Source organism: Furipterus horrens, unplaced genomic scaffold (assembly GCF_987537825.1).
Source record: "Furipterus horrens unplaced genomic scaffold, mFurHor1.1.pri manual_scaffold_3, whole genome shotgun sequence".
NCBI classification, from domain to species: Eukaryota; Metazoa; Chordata; class Mammalia; order Chiroptera; family Furipteridae; genus Furipterus; species Furipterus horrens.
Window position 1 is genome coordinate 90747521 of NW_028327173.1, and position 19757 is coordinate 90767277.

General features: G+C 36.8%; 1 protein-coding gene across 1 annotated transcript in view; it reads right to left on the reverse strand.

Annotated features, from left to right (window-relative positions):
• Positions 1–19354, reverse strand: part of BLOC1S5 (biogenesis of lysosomal organelles complex 1 subunit 5) — a 40699-nt gene extending 21345 nt beyond the window's left edge. Inside the window, exons 1-3 of the mRNA XM_090271768.1 lie at positions 19191–19354; positions 12882–12964; positions 693–822 (exon numbers count right to left, since the gene is read on the reverse strand). Of these exons, the coding sequence (XP_090127894.1) occupies positions 693–822; positions 12882–12964; positions 19191–19329 (352 nt within the window). The 5' untranslated portion in view covers positions 19330–19354. The remainder of the gene's footprint in view (positions 1–692; positions 823–12881; positions 12965–19190) is intronic.
• Between the last annotated feature and the right edge of the window lie 403 nt (positions 19355–19757).

The window sequence follows — 19757 nt, forward strand, 5'->3', positions numbered from 1 at the left end:
GCCAGTTTTTTCTTTTTGTTCCCCAGAAAGATATTTTTTTATTTTGCACTTCAGTAATCCATCATTATTTATCAGGATTCTCCTTGGACAAGCTGAATTGTGTCAATATAGACTCAAGGAGAAGCCTTGCATTTCTGATATACTTCAAATTTTAAAATCAGTTACTAATAAAGCTCCTTTTATGTTACGATTTGCTATGTCTAATAAATATTCTTTTTAACCAACTATATCTTCAAATTAAAATAGTTTGCTTAATGAAAATAAGCGATAAAATACTAATGTGTATGGCTGGATTATTTTTGAAAAAGGTTAAAAAAAACCCAACCAAAACTCTAGTATCCTATATGAAAAAGTTTTATTTCAGATCCTAATTCTTGGTTATTGAAAATTTTCTAATGGATTAAATTTTTTAAAGGTAAAAAATGCTTCAATTTTCTCATATCCTAAAAGGATAATCTTGTGCACTGTAGATGCAGACATCTCATGTTGGTGATAAATGCTCTTAACATCAATGGCAACACACATTCATCACTAGATAACTGCTTTCTCTACAACAGGGCATCCCTCTAATATGTTCTGGTTAGGAATTCTCTCTCTCTACCTCCCACCAGAATACTCAGGGAGATATATTTTGGCATAGCACTTATTTGAAATAAAGCAATATATATATTTTTAAAAAACAGCTGTCTTACATCTCTGGAGAACTTGGTTTAAGTTGTCTTGCATTGTTTCTCTACATTTGGGAAGAGTATGTTCATTTGTTTCATGGATCACATTCTTCCAATTCTCAAGAACTCGCAATTCTCGAAGACCACGTTTTTCCTATTAAAAGAAAGTTAAGTGACTAGTACATATTGTGTCTTAAATTAGTAATTACTTTCTGGGATTTCCACCCAGGTTTTGATTGTTATATTATTACTTATTACTAAAATTTACACAGCCTTCTTCTAATTATTTGGCAATAAATGAGGTCACAATCTGGAGGCATTTTTTAAAATTATGAAATGCTTCACAAGTTGAAAGTTGCAATATGAGTAATATTTTTACAGCAATATTTTTAAATGGGCATGAAAAATAGTAAAAGAACAAAAAAAAGAGGCCCTTGATTTGATTTTAAATTTCATTTTTCATCCTTATCATATTACTTATACTCTATATTATAAAACCTGATTTCATTTTTCTCAAATAAAAATATGAAGTAAAGATAATATGTAGATACTTCCCTGTGCAGAAAAGAGTTAACACTGAAGGCCTAAGATTATTATCCTTCGAAAGGCCTGCTTGCAAGACAGGCCTTTGTCTGTGGGCTGAGAACTTGACCAGTCTACAGTTCCTTACACGGTATACAACTTTCTATACATGACAAGAGACTTCTGTCCTTCCGGGCATCTGGGATTCGGATACAAGCTAGGCAGAGATTGCCTACCTGACCAATTCCCAATAAAAACCTTGGACTCCTAGACTGAGGCAAGCTTCCCTGGTAGATGACACCCTACAGGACTTGTTACAGCCCACTGCTGAGGGAATGAAGCACATACTGTGTGACTCCATTGGGAGAGGACTCGTGGAAGCTCCTGCCTGGTTTCACCCAGACTCCTCCCATGCACTTGTTCCCTTTGATGATTCTGCTCTGTATTCTTTTGCCATAACAACACACTAATCACCAGAGCACCCATATGCTGTCAAGATTAGGAAAAACAAGAGAAGACTAAGAAACTGTCACAAACCAAAGACTAGAGAGACATGACAATTAAATGCAATGTGGTATCTTGGATTAGATCCTGGAACAGAAAAGAGGACTGTAATAGAAAAACTGATGAAATCCAAATGATGTCTGATGTTTCATTAAGAGTAATGTATCAATGTCGGTTTCTTAGTTTTTACCAATGTAGCATGGTAATGTAAGACATTAATAATGAGAGAAAATGGGGAAGAGTATACAAGAACTCTCTGCACCATCTTCGCAAATTTACTAAAATCTAAAATCAACGCAAAACAAAATGTTTATTTAAAAAGAGAAAAGTGGCAAACTTGATTTAAGGAATTAACAAGTTAATTATCTTGCCAGGGTTTTTGTTTTGTTTTGTTTTGAGCCATTCTTATGGAGCAGCTGTGAGCAGATTTTTACTCTTCCTATTTTTCCATAATAAAAAAATTTAAAACTTATATAAAAGTTTTGAGAAAATAAAACAATGAATCCTCTCATATACCTATCAAGCTTCAAAAATTCTCAACTCATGGCTGATTTTATTCCCTATATAACACCATACATCTCCCTACCCACATCCTAGATTCTTTTGAAGAAAATCCCAAGTGATATATCATTTCAACTATAAATATTTCAGCATCTACCTTTAAAAACAAAAACTTCTTTTGAAAAGATACAATAAGACCACGTCTCTTATCTCTCTCTCATATACACACTCAAAAAAACTTTAATATCATTAAAAATCATGGTAGTATCTTCTCAAATGTCCCATAAATGTTTTTATCCTTCAGTTTGTTTAAAGCAAAATTTAAATAAGATTCTTACATTGCATTTGGTTAATATGTTTCTTAAATATTTTTTTAATCTATAAATTTGTCCTCCATCACCCCCACCCCCTTGCAATTCATGGGGACAAAAAAAAGCTGAGTCATTTGTTCTGCAGTTTCTCACAGTCTGCTTTTTGCTGAATGAATCTCTATGGTGTAATTAAACATATTCCTTTGTCTCTTCTCTTTCTTATAAATTAGTAGTTAGAACCAGAGGCTTGATCAGATTCAGGATTTTATTTTTCGTTCAAAAAGAACATTTCAGAGGTGGGTTGTGTACTTGTGACAGGATTTTGCTAGCATTCTTTCTTCATTTATCAGCAGAAAAGCCTCCTTAAAGAGAAATTTCCCCTCATTGACTATTTGGTTACTCTGAAGATTGCTCACATATGAAAGGTAAAATAAAACACTTGATCATTTCCCTAAAACAGTGATTTGGTTCCCTAATGTTCTCTGAAAGTTTTCGTTTTTACGTATTTCTGTAACTCAAAAATTAAAAATATTTGAAGTTTTCAGCCATTACAGTATTTCTCCTTACTGGTGCTTAAATTGCCCTGTCTTTGTCCAGTAAGCAAGCACCTATTCAAGTTGGCTCTGGAATGCTTCAGACAAAACTCCAGTGTTCTTTAGTAGTTTCTTTGCTTTCTGATATGACCTGATGCTCCAGGCTCATCTTGTACATTTCCTGGCCCAGACTTGGAATTAGTAGGTCTCTAAATAGCACCAGTATTTTAAAATAGTATTTAGAGATCGAGCAGGAGGGGTGCCAGCTGCTACTGGGCTGATCATTAGTTTTAGGCTTTTCAGTGGACAAGGCTAGGAAATAGGGTTTTTGTTTTTTTTTAAAGAAAAGACACATTTTAAGTTCATACTCATAGTCAAACTTAATTTTAGGACTACAGGTTTTTAATTACCCTCCTCTGTCTTATCTCTTCCAAATCAGAAACATAATCACTCATTTGCTTTATCATCAATTCAATCAAATAACAATACTAATACTAGCCTCGACAAAATGATTAGTGAAAAGTTTTTTTGTTTGTTCTTGGTTTTTTTGTTCTGAAGGGACACTCCACAAGGGATGTACAGTTAAATCACTGTTTTCAAGTTACTTGCAATAGCTCTGGCCTGTGTGGCTCAGTTGGTGAGAGCATCATCCCAGAAACTGAAGGCTGCCAGTTCATTTCCCCATCAGGGCATGCTGGTCAGGCCCGTATTGAAGGTAAACAATCGGTGTTTCTCTCTTATATCAATGTCTGTCTGTCTGTCTGTCTGTCTCTGTCTGTCTCAAAAAAATATCCTTAAGTAAGGATTTAAAAAGAAAAAAGAATATAAAGTTACTTGGAATAATTTCTTTCTGCATGACAATGCCAACATATATAGATTTGCTTTATTACATATTTTTACTTGATTTGGAAAAAAATTGATCATTAAAATTTAATTTTCTTTTAATTATGGAGAATATTGATATGGCTCCAAAATTATATCTCTAAAAATTATATATTCAAAAAAGTCTAGCTTCTATCTCTATCTATCCTTTACATCCTATTCCCTCTATCACTCTCTTTAGGTAATCATTTAAATTTTTTTACGCCACCATTTTTTTTAAGTTTAAGGATATGCATCCACATACATCCACACATATGTGTATGTATACACACATGCATATATAAAATGTATATAAATATGTATAAGTATACATGTATATTTTCAATTCTTTCCTTCTTAAACAGAAATATGATATACAAACTTATCTCACTTTATAAGTGATTCATAACCATAAACATAATGTATATAACCTTTATGTGGTCAGGTGGTCTATTTATTCTAGTATTTAGAAAAGTTGACATTTTTGCTCTCATGATTATGTTTATGCTCTCCAGTTTTTTGGCTATTGTCTACTAATTGCCGACAATAGCAAGGTTAATAGGTGATTTCTGTTCCTTCTCTAGCCTTTCCGTTTCCCTCAGGACCCAATTTGAAATACAGTACTCCTTCACTTATGACGGGTATTACGTTCTAGAATCACCCCCCCCCCTGCAAAGTAGGAACCTTACATTTATTCTACACTCTTAAACCTACGTAACTTTAACAACATACGTACACATTACCGCTAAATCCTGGGATATAGCGAAAAATCTGCAATAAATAATATAATATTTTTAAAAATCCCACGATACAGTGAGGCTGCGATAAGTGAACTGCGGTATAGAGTGACCTCCGTAGTATCCTTTTACTCCCAGTTAATATTTATCAGGCAACAAATGAGGATATGCTACCTTTCACCCCCCCTTCCATTTTTGATAGATTATATCTATATTGTCAGAACAGAGCTGTGACATACTGTCTCCCCTAAAACCATAGTTTAGTCTTAGTTCTTTAAGTAAATATATACTTAATACTTACAAATTGCCATTAGGTAAAAGTCTCTCCAATCATTTTGGTTGTCTATAACTCATTCTGTTGATTACATAATAGATCCCCCAGGTAAGGCTCATGTGAAAAATATTCCCAGAGTCCTTGCATGACTCTAACAGTGTATCTGTGCTCCCTATATCTGAGAGTCAGTTTGGCTAGATAGAAAACCCCTGGCTATTACTCCACTGTGTTCTGGCATAAGACAGGTAAATCTGTTAATAATCAGTTTTTTTTTCCACTAGTAAAGAACTTAACCATTTTGTTGGGTTGCCCAAAGAGTTTTTTTCCTATGAAGTCCAACAGATTTATTTTAAAAATATCTCAGTGTTGGCTGTTCTGGGTTAATTTCCCCTAAATGCAGTGCACTCTTCAATAAAGTGTCATTAATATTTTTATTTCAGGAAAGTTTTCTTGAATTCTAGTTTTTACATTTGTTCTATTACATTGCTTTGATTTTCTTCTCTAGTGGCTCATTACTATGCATATATTGGATCTTCTGTATTTATCATCATAACTACTATTTTCTGTTGAATTTTTTTATATCTTTATTTTTTATATCTTTGTCTTTCAAATTTTAAGCTTCATTTTTAATTTCATTTAATTCATTGTGTTTAGTCATCCTTGTGTTCCTTCTAGTTTTCAGTTCTAAAATACTTTGAAATTTTTTTTCCTGATATTTTTCACTTTACCTTTTATTTTCTCTACTTCTATTTTATCGAATCATTTATGAGTTTTTCTAATTCTGACTTACGTCATTCTTTCCTTGCTTCTATAATTTTCTTACATCCTCAAGCTCACTCAAAAACATTAGGTTATAGTTTTCGTGTATGTCTGTGTGTGTGTGTGTGTGTGTGTGGTCATATTTTTCTTACTTTCATTGCCCTGAAGGACATTATTGTGTTCTTCATCCTCTAATAACTTTGTGTGGGATTTGACTCTTGCTTAGAAACTGAAATTTAGTTTTCCTCTATCTTTAGAAGGGAGGCGTGGTCAGGACATGCCTTTCTAACTTGAAAGTTCTAAAACTCCCATTTGGCTGTTTCAGAAAGTATTCAATTTCCTAGTTTCTCCAGAGTGCAGGACCTTGTTCTGGAAAGGGTTTGTGAATTTCAAACTCACAGATTGCTTGCTTCAACTCCAGGGGACTTCACTGTGGTTTGCTACCACTCACTCCTAAATTGGAAGCAGTGAAGTCCCTTCCCAGTTTCTGTTGCTGTTCTCAGAGCAGCCCATCAAGCTTTCCAAAGGTAACTGGTGGTAATTTTGAGGTTTTTTAGCACTCAAGGCTTCACAAGACCATCTGCCTTCTCCTCTCTTCACCCTGAAGTTTCTATACCACAGAAGCTTTTCAGCTTTTGGGAATGTGGTTATTTTGTATTTTGTGAATAACTTTCCCCCTGGTTTTATGGATGTTGCTTGGTTTTGCTATCCTAGTTCTATTTTTATAAACAGATTTGAGGAGGAAAAATAAAACACTATACCACAGCTACTGCCGTCTTCTCCAGATGGCACTGGAATTTGAAAGAATCAAAGCTAAAGATTATTTCATCCCTTACAGTAGATTAATTTCTTTATTAGGATGCAAAAGAAGGATGTCTCAATTCATATAGAAGACAAAGAACAGAGAGGGGAGTTCTACAGCTCCATTCAGAGTCCAGGTCTTACTCTGGGGTCCAAGAATGGGCTTTAGGCTTCAGAATCCTTTTGAAATTGCACTCAAACTGAATATATATGTCCTCTATTTTTCTGGGAGAAAAAATTCTCCAAGGAGTCTATGACCTCCTAAACTTAAGAACAATTTATTTAAAAAGTTATTACTTATAGCAGGCAAACTGGTTGTCAGTCACACATTGTAGTAAGTGAATTTGAACCCTCACCTCTCAGCCTATTGATGACAATAATTAAAAAACAAACAGGCCCAACAACAGTGTTACAGGAGACAAGATGTCAAAACAGTCACTGCCTTTAAACTTACCATCTGGTATGTGCCTATTTTTTTTTTAATCCTCACCAGAGGATGTATTTGTTGATTTTAGAGAAGGAGGAAGGGAGAAAGAGAGAGAGAAACATCAATCAGTTGCCTCCAGTGAGTGCCCTAACCGGGAATTGAATCCGCAACCTAGGTATGTGCCCTGACTGGGATCGAACCCACAACTTTTTTTGGTGTATGGGATGACACTCCAACCAACTGAGCCACCTGTCCAGGGCTTGTTTTTATATTGATATTTTTGACTAAGGCATACTACTGACACCTATTACAAAAGGAAAATATAAACTAGCATATTTGTATATTCATGTTATTTATGGGGTGAAAATTCTCAGAAGATCAGCACTAATGAAACTTGGTTTCCACTGTGTAACACCCCTAAAAATTTCATATGCAGTTAATTTTTCTGAGGTTGAAAGTAATAACAAGTGCTCATGTAATGTACTTAAAACAGTGCCCACAACTAAGCACTTAAAAATGTTAGCAATTATTAATAATATTAGTACAGCTACTATAATACTTATATAAACATTTTAATTTGGTAGTATTAGAAAAAAATGAGAAATGAAGAATTAAAAATTTTTCTTTCAGTTACAAAATTGATCAGTCCTCCAGATTTAAACCATATTGTGCATATATTACCTGCTACATAGGACAGACTTTATACTGATATTTAATCATCTGATAGTTACTATAATAATCTAACTAAAAATGAGAAGTCAGGATGTCAAGTGAAATTCTGATCTGTCCTGCCTCCTAAGGGGTTTCTCTTGATAAATTCAATTAACATTCAAACTCATCAATACAATCCTCCCCAACTCCTATAATTACTATACTTGTTTGAACACTTTTTTGCCTCTAATTTTTTCCTATCTGGATAACATGTTTTTTCTTTCTCAGCTCAAACATCACTTCCTTTATGAAAATTTTCCTCTCAGCTCTGCTGAGAGTTGGTTCCTCCTCTGTGGACTCAAGTACTTTGTGCTTATTTTATAATAATTCCACCCTTAAAACTCTTTGTTTAATGTCTCTTTTCTCCCTAGATTATAAGTTTCCTGGAGGTAGAGACTGTTTCATTTTTATTTTTACATATCTAGTGCGACAGATTGTCCTTGATCTATTCTCCTCTCTTTTTCCTAGCATTACCTGAGTCCAATAACAGAGGCTGCTAGATGTTTCTCACCTGCCGTCTTTTTTGCTACATGAAATGCAGATATCAAGGCTGGTGCTCCCAAAGTCACCCTGTCAAACATAAGGATAAGAGCAACACCCTAGGAAGGCAGAAGGAAAGAATCAGGAAAAAAAAAAAATGATGCTGTTATTGAGCCATCATACCAGCCTTGGGCTCTGGGTATTGTGAGAGAAAAATAAGCCCTTGTTAAAGCTACTATTTTTCAGTATCTGTTACTAGTAACTAAACACATTCCTTACTGATATTCCTAGGTACTCAATAAATATTCATTACAGCATTCAAAGAACAAAATTCACTAAAAATAAAATATGAAACTTGTACAGGAACATGTACTCCATAAGTAAGCACTTCATAAATGCTGACTAACATGGTCTCTCCTCTGTTCTACATGAAAGAGGCCATGATATCTCCTTAAGCTAGAAAGACAATGGTGCAGAAGACAATGCCTCTACCTACTGACACTACCAAATCAATGCTCACTGAAAGGGCACCACTGGGATCTCTGTTCACAGTGGTCACTGGAATAAAGGGAATAAGAGGCTTTATAAGTGAGAAGAAAGACAGCCAATGTCCATAAATATTAGCAACCACAAAAAAAGAAAGCTGAAAACAATATATAGGGTATTAGAACTTCAATATTTTAAGTAATGCTGCCACCATGTGGCATTTATTCTGTTCTTTTAGAAATAAAATTTTACAAAGAAAAAGATGATTGTTGCCATATATGTTAACTTTTTTAAATATATAAGCTATAAACAACTTCGGTTTTAAATACTAGCCAGTTTTTATTACAGTGAACTTCAATTAAATGGTATAAAGAAGATGTATGGATAACTCTGCTCCACCTTCCCTCTCTGTCCAATCATGCAATTCTGGGTGAAGACCACTTGGACTAATTAGAGGATGTTATTGTTTCAACCATGAATAGAAAAGAACTGTAAATAATGTACATATCCTTTTAACTCTAAAATCTAAAATGCTTTCAGCTTCTCTCCACCAAACCTTCAAGAAGACCAACTGGGGAGATCACTGTGTGAAAAGACTGGATCAGGTACATTTCAACGAAATAAAAAAATATTATATTATATTTAGTTGAAGATAATAGCTCAAAGTTAGCTGACAAAATATTTTGAGCCCTTCAGAGACCATTTTTCAAAGATAATATAAGAATGCCTTGCTTCACGCATTAGTTCCGGAGATTGTCTCACACAAAATCAGTGTTTAAGACATTATATAAGCTTGTATCTATCATACCTAGTGTGAAAATTTTATTCTTCAGTAAACATATTCCTCAGATAATGCTTATGACACTTGCTTAGTGAATCCCCATTTTCCCTAAGACATGAAAAATTGAACCCAAATTCATAAAAATGATTGCAAATTCTGAACTAATGAATTTTTATTTCATTGTACCTGCTACCATTTTCTCTTAACAAGTGACCAACATCTGTCAAATACCTATGTATCAGCGATTTTTAAAAATATTTCGTTTCATCCTCATAAAACCTCTGCAGTACATATTGTTCCCATTTTGAGAATAAAGAAACTAAGCCTCAGTAAAGCAAGTAATCGTAACTAGTGAGAAGAGTGCCAGGACTTAACTTGGATATGTCAAGCTCCAAGGCCCATGTTTATTCTACTCTTCAACACAGCCTCCTCTCCAAAAAGATTTTTGAGGGCTTAACAATCCAGAATGCAGACACAGTTTTCCTTAGCATAGCAGAGGACTAATTTAATTCCAGGACCCTGTGCAGATACCAAAATCCAAAGATGCTCAAGTCCCTTACATGAAATGGCATAGTATTTGCATATAATCTATACACAGCCATCCATATACTTTATATTATCTCTGATTACCTAAAATAATAATACAATGTAAGTGCTTATTAACAGCTGTAATTCTGTATTGTTTAGGGAATAACAATAAGAAAAAAAGTCTGTACATGTTCAGTATAAACACAACCATTTTAGGCCTAACTATAATACATAGCAACAACAATGCAACTTTTTTTACTGAACATTTTCAATCCACAGGTGCAGAACCCACAGAAACAGAGGGCAGACTATAATTTCTCTCCTTTTAGACACATGCTCCTAGCAACTATCTTCATCGTAATTAAAAGAGGTTGGCACCCTGGCCAGTGCAGCTCAGTTGGTTGGAGCACTGTCCCAAAACCAAAGAGCTGCAGGTTCAGATTCCTGATCAGGGCACATATCTAGGCTGTGGGTTTGTTTTTCTGTCTGGGTGCAAATGATCCCTGGTCTGGGCGTGTACAGGAGTACAGGAGGCAACCAAGCGATGTTTCTTTCTCACATCGATGTTTTTCTCTTTCCCTTCCTCACTCCCTTCCTCTCTCTCTAAAAGCAATGAAAAAATGTCCTTGAGGATATAAAAACAAAAAAAGAGGTATTAGCTTCAAAAGGAAGTGAGCTATTAAATAGAACATATTCAGCAGCATAAATGTAACACTTCTTTTGCCTTCCATTCAAGACTCAGTTTCACAGAAAATATCTACAATATTTAAAGAACACTGAGATAAGTATAATGACACTTGCATTCTAGGGATAACTCAGGTACTACTTAGCTGCATGGCTTTTCACACTCTGGGCTGTTTCTATGAAGTAGGGAAACTCAATTAGAGAATCCACCATTACTACAAAATTCTGTGCTTCTTTTAATATAGAGTAGATCTTTAAAGGTATATTTTAAAAACATTTTTTAAATAATAACTATTCAATATTTCAAATTAACCAGACTGGCAAAAAAATGACCAATGAAAAAGATGATTTATGACATCACTGAATATCAAAAACCCATTTTAGTCCAAGTCTTGTAACCCATTTTTTTGAATCATATTAAGTACCTACAATGCACCAGATGTTATTTTAGGCATTCTGAATACAACAGAAAATAAAAAAGGTAAGTCCCTATTCTCATGGTACCTATATTCTAATGAAGGAAGACAGGTAATACACAAGGAGATAACAAAAAAACTATTAGATAGTTATAAGAGTTTATGGTAGGCAGGACTCTAAGATGGCCACCAAGATCCCACCCCTAGTGTACAGAGACCCTCTCGCAATTATTGAACCAAACCCTAGTCTACATGCTGCTATGAAGATACTCTGAAGATATACTTTAGGTCCGAAATCAGATGAGTTAAAAAAGGGAGATTATCCTCAGTGGGTTTGACTTAATAAGCTGAGTCCTTTACAGGGACCGGGCTCCTCTCCACAAGCACAAGAGGGATTCTGTGTAACGGAGGCTCCATTCACAGCTTTAAAGATGGAAGGGGCCCTGTGGCCGAGAATGTGAGTGGCCTCTAGGAGCAGAGAGGGAGCCCTGGCTGACGGCAAGCCAGGAACTGTGTTCTACCACAGCAAAGAACTGAGTCCTGCCACAATCATGTGAATTAGGAAGAGAACTCAGAGCCTCAAATAAGAACAGTCTGGCAAACATCCTGATCTTAGCTTTGAGTGACTCTGAGTGGAGAACACAGCCAGACTTTATTCCTCACTATTTTACTTTAATCTCACTAAGGAATTGGTAATAATCTTTACACATAAGAGAATAGTCTCTGAATAATTTTCTGAGTGTCTCACATTATTGTTATCCCACAACAACAATGAAGAAGACAGCTAACAGCTTCTTAGGAACCAGACAATATTCTAAGATATACACGTACACACATGCATGCACATAAACACACCTTCAATCTTCACAACAACCCTCGAGGTAGGTATTAGGCAGATTTCGAGTAACAGAGTCTGTTGAACTCAAAAAAGGTATCTAATGCTGCAGCTCTGTCCCTCAATCTTTAGTGCTCCATACCACAGGCTTTATGAAGTTTTAAATGGTTTATGAAAAGGTTCTCTCCTTTTGGCAGGTTTATACTTCTTGCTTGGAGTTTCATTTGAAAATAGAACCCTAACTTACACATCATCACAAAATTGTTCGTGTAACACCATTTACCATCTATCCAACAGTAACTTGAGATGTTACTGTTTCATGTACAGTGAACCAATTATGTGTGTGCAAAACAACAGTAATATGAAACAGGATGGCAGGCTGGAGCATCAGTGTTGCTGGAACATAGCATGCTGGGGTGGAGTGGCAGATAGTTAAAGCTAGAAAAGTAGGGAACGGGCCACAGAATGATACTAGGACTTTATCTTGCTGATGGCAAACATTATCAAAGGGTTTTAAAAAGTGATATAACGTAGAACACTCCAGCAGTGGGATAAAGATTGAATTTGATTGGGTTGATAAAGCAGGCACCCAAGTCAGAAGGGATAGAGATTTATGAGAGATCATCTAGAAGGCCTGCTCACTGAATATGGGCTCTAAAGGTGAAAGGATATCTAAGGATGATTCTCATGTTTTAATTTGAGTGCTGATGCCCCAACTGAGAAAAAAAAATATAGAAAATGGGTCTGGAAAAGGCCAATTGGTCTTTTTAAGGTGTTTTTTTTTTTTTTTTTTTTTTGCTATAACTCATTGTAGAGATGAAAAAGCTGAGACTGACAGACATTAAATATGCCAGAGGAGGCAACAGAACTGGAGCCCAAGTCACCTGCTGCCTAGTTTTGTGCTCCTTCCCTTAATAGTAATAACTCTTAATGAGTTTTATACTTTGTAGATTTCATGAACACATAAAATCAGAAATTTTAAAACTAGAAAATGTCCCTTCCATATATGAACACACTAACAATTAGGGCAGTATTTATACAAAATAAGTTTTAAATACTCACTTCAAATTCTTTCACAAAATAACGGATTTCACCTTGAATAACTGGTCTATGATCTAACAGCCTTGAATGAATTTCTCCCAGATCTATAAAGACAAAATAAAATTCAAGGTTAATCCATGTTAAACGGCACAATCTCTAGCCTGTTTCACTCTTCATGTTTCCCATAAATATACGAAGGTTAAAATCTAGTTTAGACGATGAATTGAAAGGAAATCTTCTCATCCACTGTCAGTAAATTGATACAAATACTTTTGAGAGCAATTTGGCAATCTCTAATAAAGCTGAAGACATGTATGCCTAGCAATTTCATGCCTACTATGTACTCTAGAAAAACTCTTACCCAAATGAAAGAGACACTTACAAAATGAGTGTAATGTTAAAAGAAAAATGGGAACAGCCTAAACATATTCATGATGGAATACTATAAATCAGCAAGTAAAATAAATACACTAGTTACATTTATTAACATGGACAAATTCCACAAATATATTATACACAAAAAAGGTTTCAGTAGGATAAAGTTATTTATATAAACTTTAAAAATATACAAAAGGACACTTACTTTTGAGATACTTACAGAAACAATAAAACTATAAAGAAATGTACGAGAACAACAAATACCAAATTTAAGACAGTGGTTACCTTTAGAAAAGGAAGAGTAATGCAATTAGAGCAAGATACTCAGTGTCTTTTAATGTTTTATTTATTTAGATGGGTGGCGAGTGTTCATTATAAGTCTCTATACTTTTCGATAAGTCTGAAAAAGTCATCATTAAAGAAAAAAGTTCTGAATTTTAACTGCTTTGGGAGAGTCACTCTATTCATTCCGCTTAATAACAACTATATAGTTTTAAGAGGCAAACTTCAAAATTCCTGGAGGAGTTAAACCCCCAAATAAGGGGTAAACCCTCAAACAGTACCATTTATGTTCACTCATTGGTATAATCTGTTCCTCAAATGTCTTACTTTTGCAGACATCCAGTGGGACACATTTCAATCCTCTATTTTAATGTGTTTTATTAGGATACATCATTGGAAGTATGCTAAGTAAAAATATATAAATAAAAGTATTACTTTTGCTTAAAGTCTCCAATGGTTATTTAACTAGAACAGTTCTCTAAGAAGACAACAGTTCATTTAAAAAAAATTCTACTTAGTTCAGTTTGGGAAACAGATAAAATGAAGTAACAGGTTCTTTTACCTCTAACCTTCTGGGAGCCTACAGAATACAAACACAAATTACGAATGCCTAAGTGAGGGCTATGCTATGCAGAAATTTACGGGCCTTATTTGACAAGAGAACCTATTTGCTAAGAGTATCTCCATATCTCAACAAACACCAAGGTGTGGCTAATAGGCTCAAGTCCAAGGCTCCTTAAAAGCCACCTAAGGGCCACCATGATCTGGCTCCAGCTTAATCTCCCACCTGTCAGCAATTTTGAACTATTTGCAGTTTTCCAAACACACCATGCTGTCTCATTCAAAATATTATCACCACCTGGAACCATTCCTCAGCTCCCTAATCCCTGGGTTCTTCCTTCAAAACTGCTTGGACATCATACTTCCTTAAAATTTTCATTAATTCTATGCAGCTTCCTCCTAGGAGTGTCTCTAAGAACTCAGGACATACACTTTCATCACACCACTTACTATATTGTCCTGCAAGTATCTCAGAGACCAAAGTATTTACACTGCCCATAGTGCATATATGAGTTGACATATATTTTTCTATGTGACTAAGAAGTCATTAAGCTTTGTTGATTTTGGGATATCTGTTTCTGTGGCCTGATATAATGGGGATTTACTTAACCTTTGGAGAGAGAATTCAGTTCTGTTTAGAGGTGGATAATGATCACTTCTAAAACCAAGACTGTGCTCCAGAATTTAAGATAGTAAAGATCGGGGGGAGATTCTGAAATACACATTACTGTAGAATTTAAGCCACTAATTAGTTTTGTTATAACATATAAAAACAAAACAAGCACATTATAATAACAATTCTGATTTTGTAGGAATCCCAATGATTACAAATAAATTCTCTACAAATAATTAAATTACTGTAAGCTACAGAGTTTCACACAGCTACTGTACATGGGAAGTATTCTTTTGTTGTTTAATATAAAGACAAAGATACCTGCTGTTCTCCAGAAGTTCATACTCTACTGTTGGAGTTAGACAAATATCCCTTCATACCAAAGATAGGCTAATCACTTTAATGAAAGATCAATATGCTATACAACTATGGAACAAGGAGGAACACAGTACATTGGAAATCTCTCATTATCTAAAAAAGATGCTTCCCCCAACTCTGGCCCTAAATTTGGAGGCCTTTAATGTAATACGTGGAGCTTTGTGTATCTTAAGGAACAATTTACTGCACAGCAATTTTTCCTGATAATACCCTTGGTGTCACCATATAGATGTTGTTCTTCCTCACGACTTACCAAATCATTCCCTTTTCCATCCCTGCTCGTCTCACTTGGACTACATAACAGTTCACCAGACCTCTCTATAATGCACTCCACATAGTCAGTTCTCATTACTTGCAAGTAGTTATGTTTATAAAGTTGCCACAAACACTGAACTAGAGAATACTGAACTATGCTCTTAAAAGAAATACAGGATAGGTTTCTGCAAGCCTCTTGTCACATTTTTGTCAACCAAACCTTCATTTGTGTCATATGGGTTTACCAAGTTCCTTATAAAACACACCAGCCTTCGGGTTGAAGATCTGCTCTTCCAATATTAAACACTTAGCGAGTATTTTAAAGTTCCTCCACAGCCTCCTGATCTGCAGAACCTGCCTCACTGAAAGGCTAACATTTTTCACACTGTACCACCTTTGATAGTTCCAGTCAGCACTAACAGAAGGGTTTATCATTTTACTGACCGTTGGTAACTGACTACAAATTTCTTTGGCTTTAAACTTCACAACAGTGCTGTCCACTACGCTTTCTCTATTGGTCATCATCTCATAAATCCATAAACTTAGCTGCTTTTCCACTGCTTCATCACACACCATAAATGTTACCTTGGCACTTTCTGAAGTGGCCTCACACACAGATTGGTGAATTTTCTTTTTTTTCCTGGATTACTGATTACCATTGAACTCACAGCAAACAGCACTGTAACTCACACCTGAAACAAACTTCTCTAATACCCTAAAGCACATCACATAGCCTTCTTGTGCTCAGGGCCACTTCAGCACTACACCTGAAAACCACTTTAAACAGGAAAATCACCAACAAAAAGTACAAAACTGTGCAAAACATGGCACTAAACAGAAAGCAAAAAGTACACTTGTTTATAGTATGAGAGAGAAAACAAAAAGGACAGTGTCGCGTTGTTCAATCACAACTAGGAATGTATGCACAGGGCAACTCAAATTTTTCTCTACCCTGCCTGTGTGGGAATGACTATGAAAGCACCACCAATATTGATTTTGGAGTTATGAATTTATCTTAAAAATAGGCAAATTCACAAATATGCAACCCATAAGATGAAGATCAACTACTATCTGCCTGAGTGCTCTATTTAAAAATACAAATCTAACCACATGATTCTCATACTTATTATTGGATAGTTTCTTGTCATTGAAGAAAAAGTCTAATTTCCTTACAAAGGCAAAAAGTCTCGTATGGTCTGATACCCACCAAATGCCACCTTTCTTAAGAGTCCCACCATAACAACACATATAGTTTCCCAGATATGCCTTTGCTCATGCTGTTTCAAATGAAGTTCTAGATAACTTTGCCTTCTTTTCTTAACTGCTAATATACGATTCCTTGAGACTCTGAGATCAGACACTCCGTCCTCCAGAAAGCCCCTCCTGGCTCCCAGTCCCCACCTCTAACACCCACCCATAGGCCAGAAACTCTCAAAGACCCAGGGTATTAATACTGAAATCATTTATATGTTTCCCTTTCACTAGTCTCTGGCAGTAAGATTAAACAGATTTCTGGTCACATTTGACAATCTTCAAATTAGATGAATTAAAAATTGATTTTCCTGAATGAAGAGAATGGTTCCATTGAAAAAGTCAAGGACATTCTAGACATATTTTCAATTACAACTCAGTTTTGGATTAACTTTAAAAAATCCCCTCGAGCCCTGGCTGCTGTGGCTCAGTGGATTGAGCATTGGCCTGCGAGCCAAGTGTCGCTGGTTCGATTCCCAGTCAGGGCACGTGATTAGGTTGCACATCAGGTCCCCAGTTGGGGGCGCGAGTGAGAGGCAACCACACAGTGATGTTTCTCTCCCTCTCTTTCTCCTTTCCCTTCTCTCTAAAAAATAAATAAACAAATAAATAAATAAATAAAATTAAAAACAAAAAACCTTTTTAAAAAATCCCGTTATCTTTTTTTTAAAAATACATTAGAATTAAAAACTTCTGTACATCAAAGGATACAACCAACAGAGCGAAAAGGCAACTCATGGAATGGGAAAAAATATATGCAAATAATTTATCTGAAAAGGGGCTGGTATCTAGAATATATAAAGAACTCCTACAACTCAAAACAAAACAAAACAAAAAAACCTTGTATTATTTGATTTTAAAATGGGCAAAGGACTTGAATAGACATTTCTCCAAAGAAGCTATACAAATGGCTAATAAGCACATAAAAAGACGCTGAAATGTCACTATTCACTAGAGAAATGCAAACCAAAACTAAAAGATACTACCTCATACCCATTAGGAGGGACTGGCAAGGAAACAGGAAATAAGTCTTGGTAAGGATGTGAGAAACAAATCCTGTTCACTGCTAGTGAGAGTGTAATAGAATACAGCCTCTATGGAAAACAAGTATGGTGACTGCTCAAAAAACTAAAAAATAGAATTATCTTTGATCCAGCAATTCCCATTTTGGGCATATACTCAAAAACACTGAGAGCAGAGATGCAAACAGATATTTACATACCCATGTTCATGACAGCATTATTCTCAGATAAATGGATACACAAGATGTGGTGCGTGTATATGTTGTATGCATCTGTCTGTATACACACACAACAGAATATTACTTAGCTTTAAAAAAGAAATTCTGACATGTTACAACATGGATGCACCTTGAGAATGTTAAGTGAAATACGTCCATCACAAAAGGATAAACACCATGTAATTACACTTATATAAAGTACCTAGAGTAGTCCCATTCAGACAAAATAGAATGGTGGTAGCCAGGGGCTGGGGGTGTGTTTAGTGGGTACCGAAGTGCAGTTTGGGAAGATGAAAAAGATACAGAAATGGATGGTGATGACAGTTGCACAATGATGTGAATGTACTAATGCCACTGATGGTTAAGATAAATTTTGTCACGTGTATTTTACCACAACTAAAAAATAAAATTAGTTCACTAAGATTACACATATAAACAATTATATTTAGCTCTAACACCCAAGCACCCCTTCCACACTGATTGTTGTAGCTTGGAGAGACAACCTGAAGTCTAAAAGCAGCCTCGGGCAGCCGCGTTGGGGCTGCTACAATCCTAACAGGTCAAGTTAAAATGACAAAGGGGGCACCCGAGCGGTGCTGGTGCCCTTCCCTGGCTGGTGTTGAAGGGCTCTGGGCTCCTCCAAGCGCTTCTTCAACCTGCCATGCGGTAGGGCTGAGAGGGGTAGGGCTGGGATTAAGAAGACTGGCGATGAGCAAATGGCCAAGGTCTTGTTGCAGGAAATAGGGTTGCTGGGCGCTTTGGAAACCGAACTCAATTCTGGTTCTGTGAGAATCCAGGTTTTATATGGGTCGTAACCTTCTCCTAGCTCAAGGAACACAGGGCAAAGGGACATCCGCACACGTCTATGGAGCCTCAGTGTTTCAAAACGCTTTCTCATTATCTCACTTACTCCTGGGCAGACAGGGCTGCAGTGGGTAAAGCGAACGACCTAAAATCGCACAACTTCTAAGCGCCCTGCTGAGAGGCGCAGGCCTTCCCTACTCCCAGTCTCGAGGTGCTTTGCATTTCAGGTAGGTCGCGAGGCCGCATCTAGAGGCCCCGCGCCGAGATCCCCGGATTGAAGGGGCAGTGGGGTGAGGCCGCCCTAAGGTTCACGTCCTAAATGGTGTTTTTTGTTTTTTCCTTAAGAAAGTGAGAGACGGATTTTGTAGTTACTAAAAGGCCCCTGGCGCAGAGAAATAGGGGGCACGGTCACGACCCACGACCACCCCTGGCCCCCCCCACACATCCAAATGCTAGGCCGCAGGGAGCTGGGGGGGCGGCCCGAGGCACCGCCCCAGGTCAGAGGGCACCGCCTGGGAGGTGGGGCTGCCCCGGCATCCACCAGCGCTGTATCGCTACCACTCCGTACCCTTGATAATGAGGTGAGCCGGCGAGCCCGCGGCCCCTAGCGAGTCCCTCTTCTTGCTGCTGCTGCCGCCGCCGCCGCCGCCGCCGCCCGGTGCGGCGGCCTCACAGCCCACAGGGATCTCCGTCCCTCCGCCACTCATTCCGACCAGCTCCGCCCACCCGTGCCCGCGCTGCGCCTGCGCAAACTTGATCTGCCCCTTTTTCAGGCACTGGTTCTGTCGTCATCAAAGGGCGTCGGGGAAGCTGAGTCTATCCAGCGGGTAGTTGCATTGAGGCCCCTGTAGTGTAACTGGGGATGTGAACCTGAAGGAGGCCGCTACCTCCACGCTAGACAGGGACAGATACTGCCCAGACAGGAAGGTGCCTGAAAGTTAGAGCTAAACTCTTATTATTCCTCCCTAAATCTGCTGGAATGTGTTGTGATTTAGAAAGGTTGGGGAAAGAGGGTGCAGTTGCCGAGTAATGTTAATAGTGGTCCTATAAATATATTATTTGTATTATTTCCACCAGTAGTTTGTAAAGCATGTTGAGGTACATGCATTGCCACATTTGGTCACCATAGCAATTT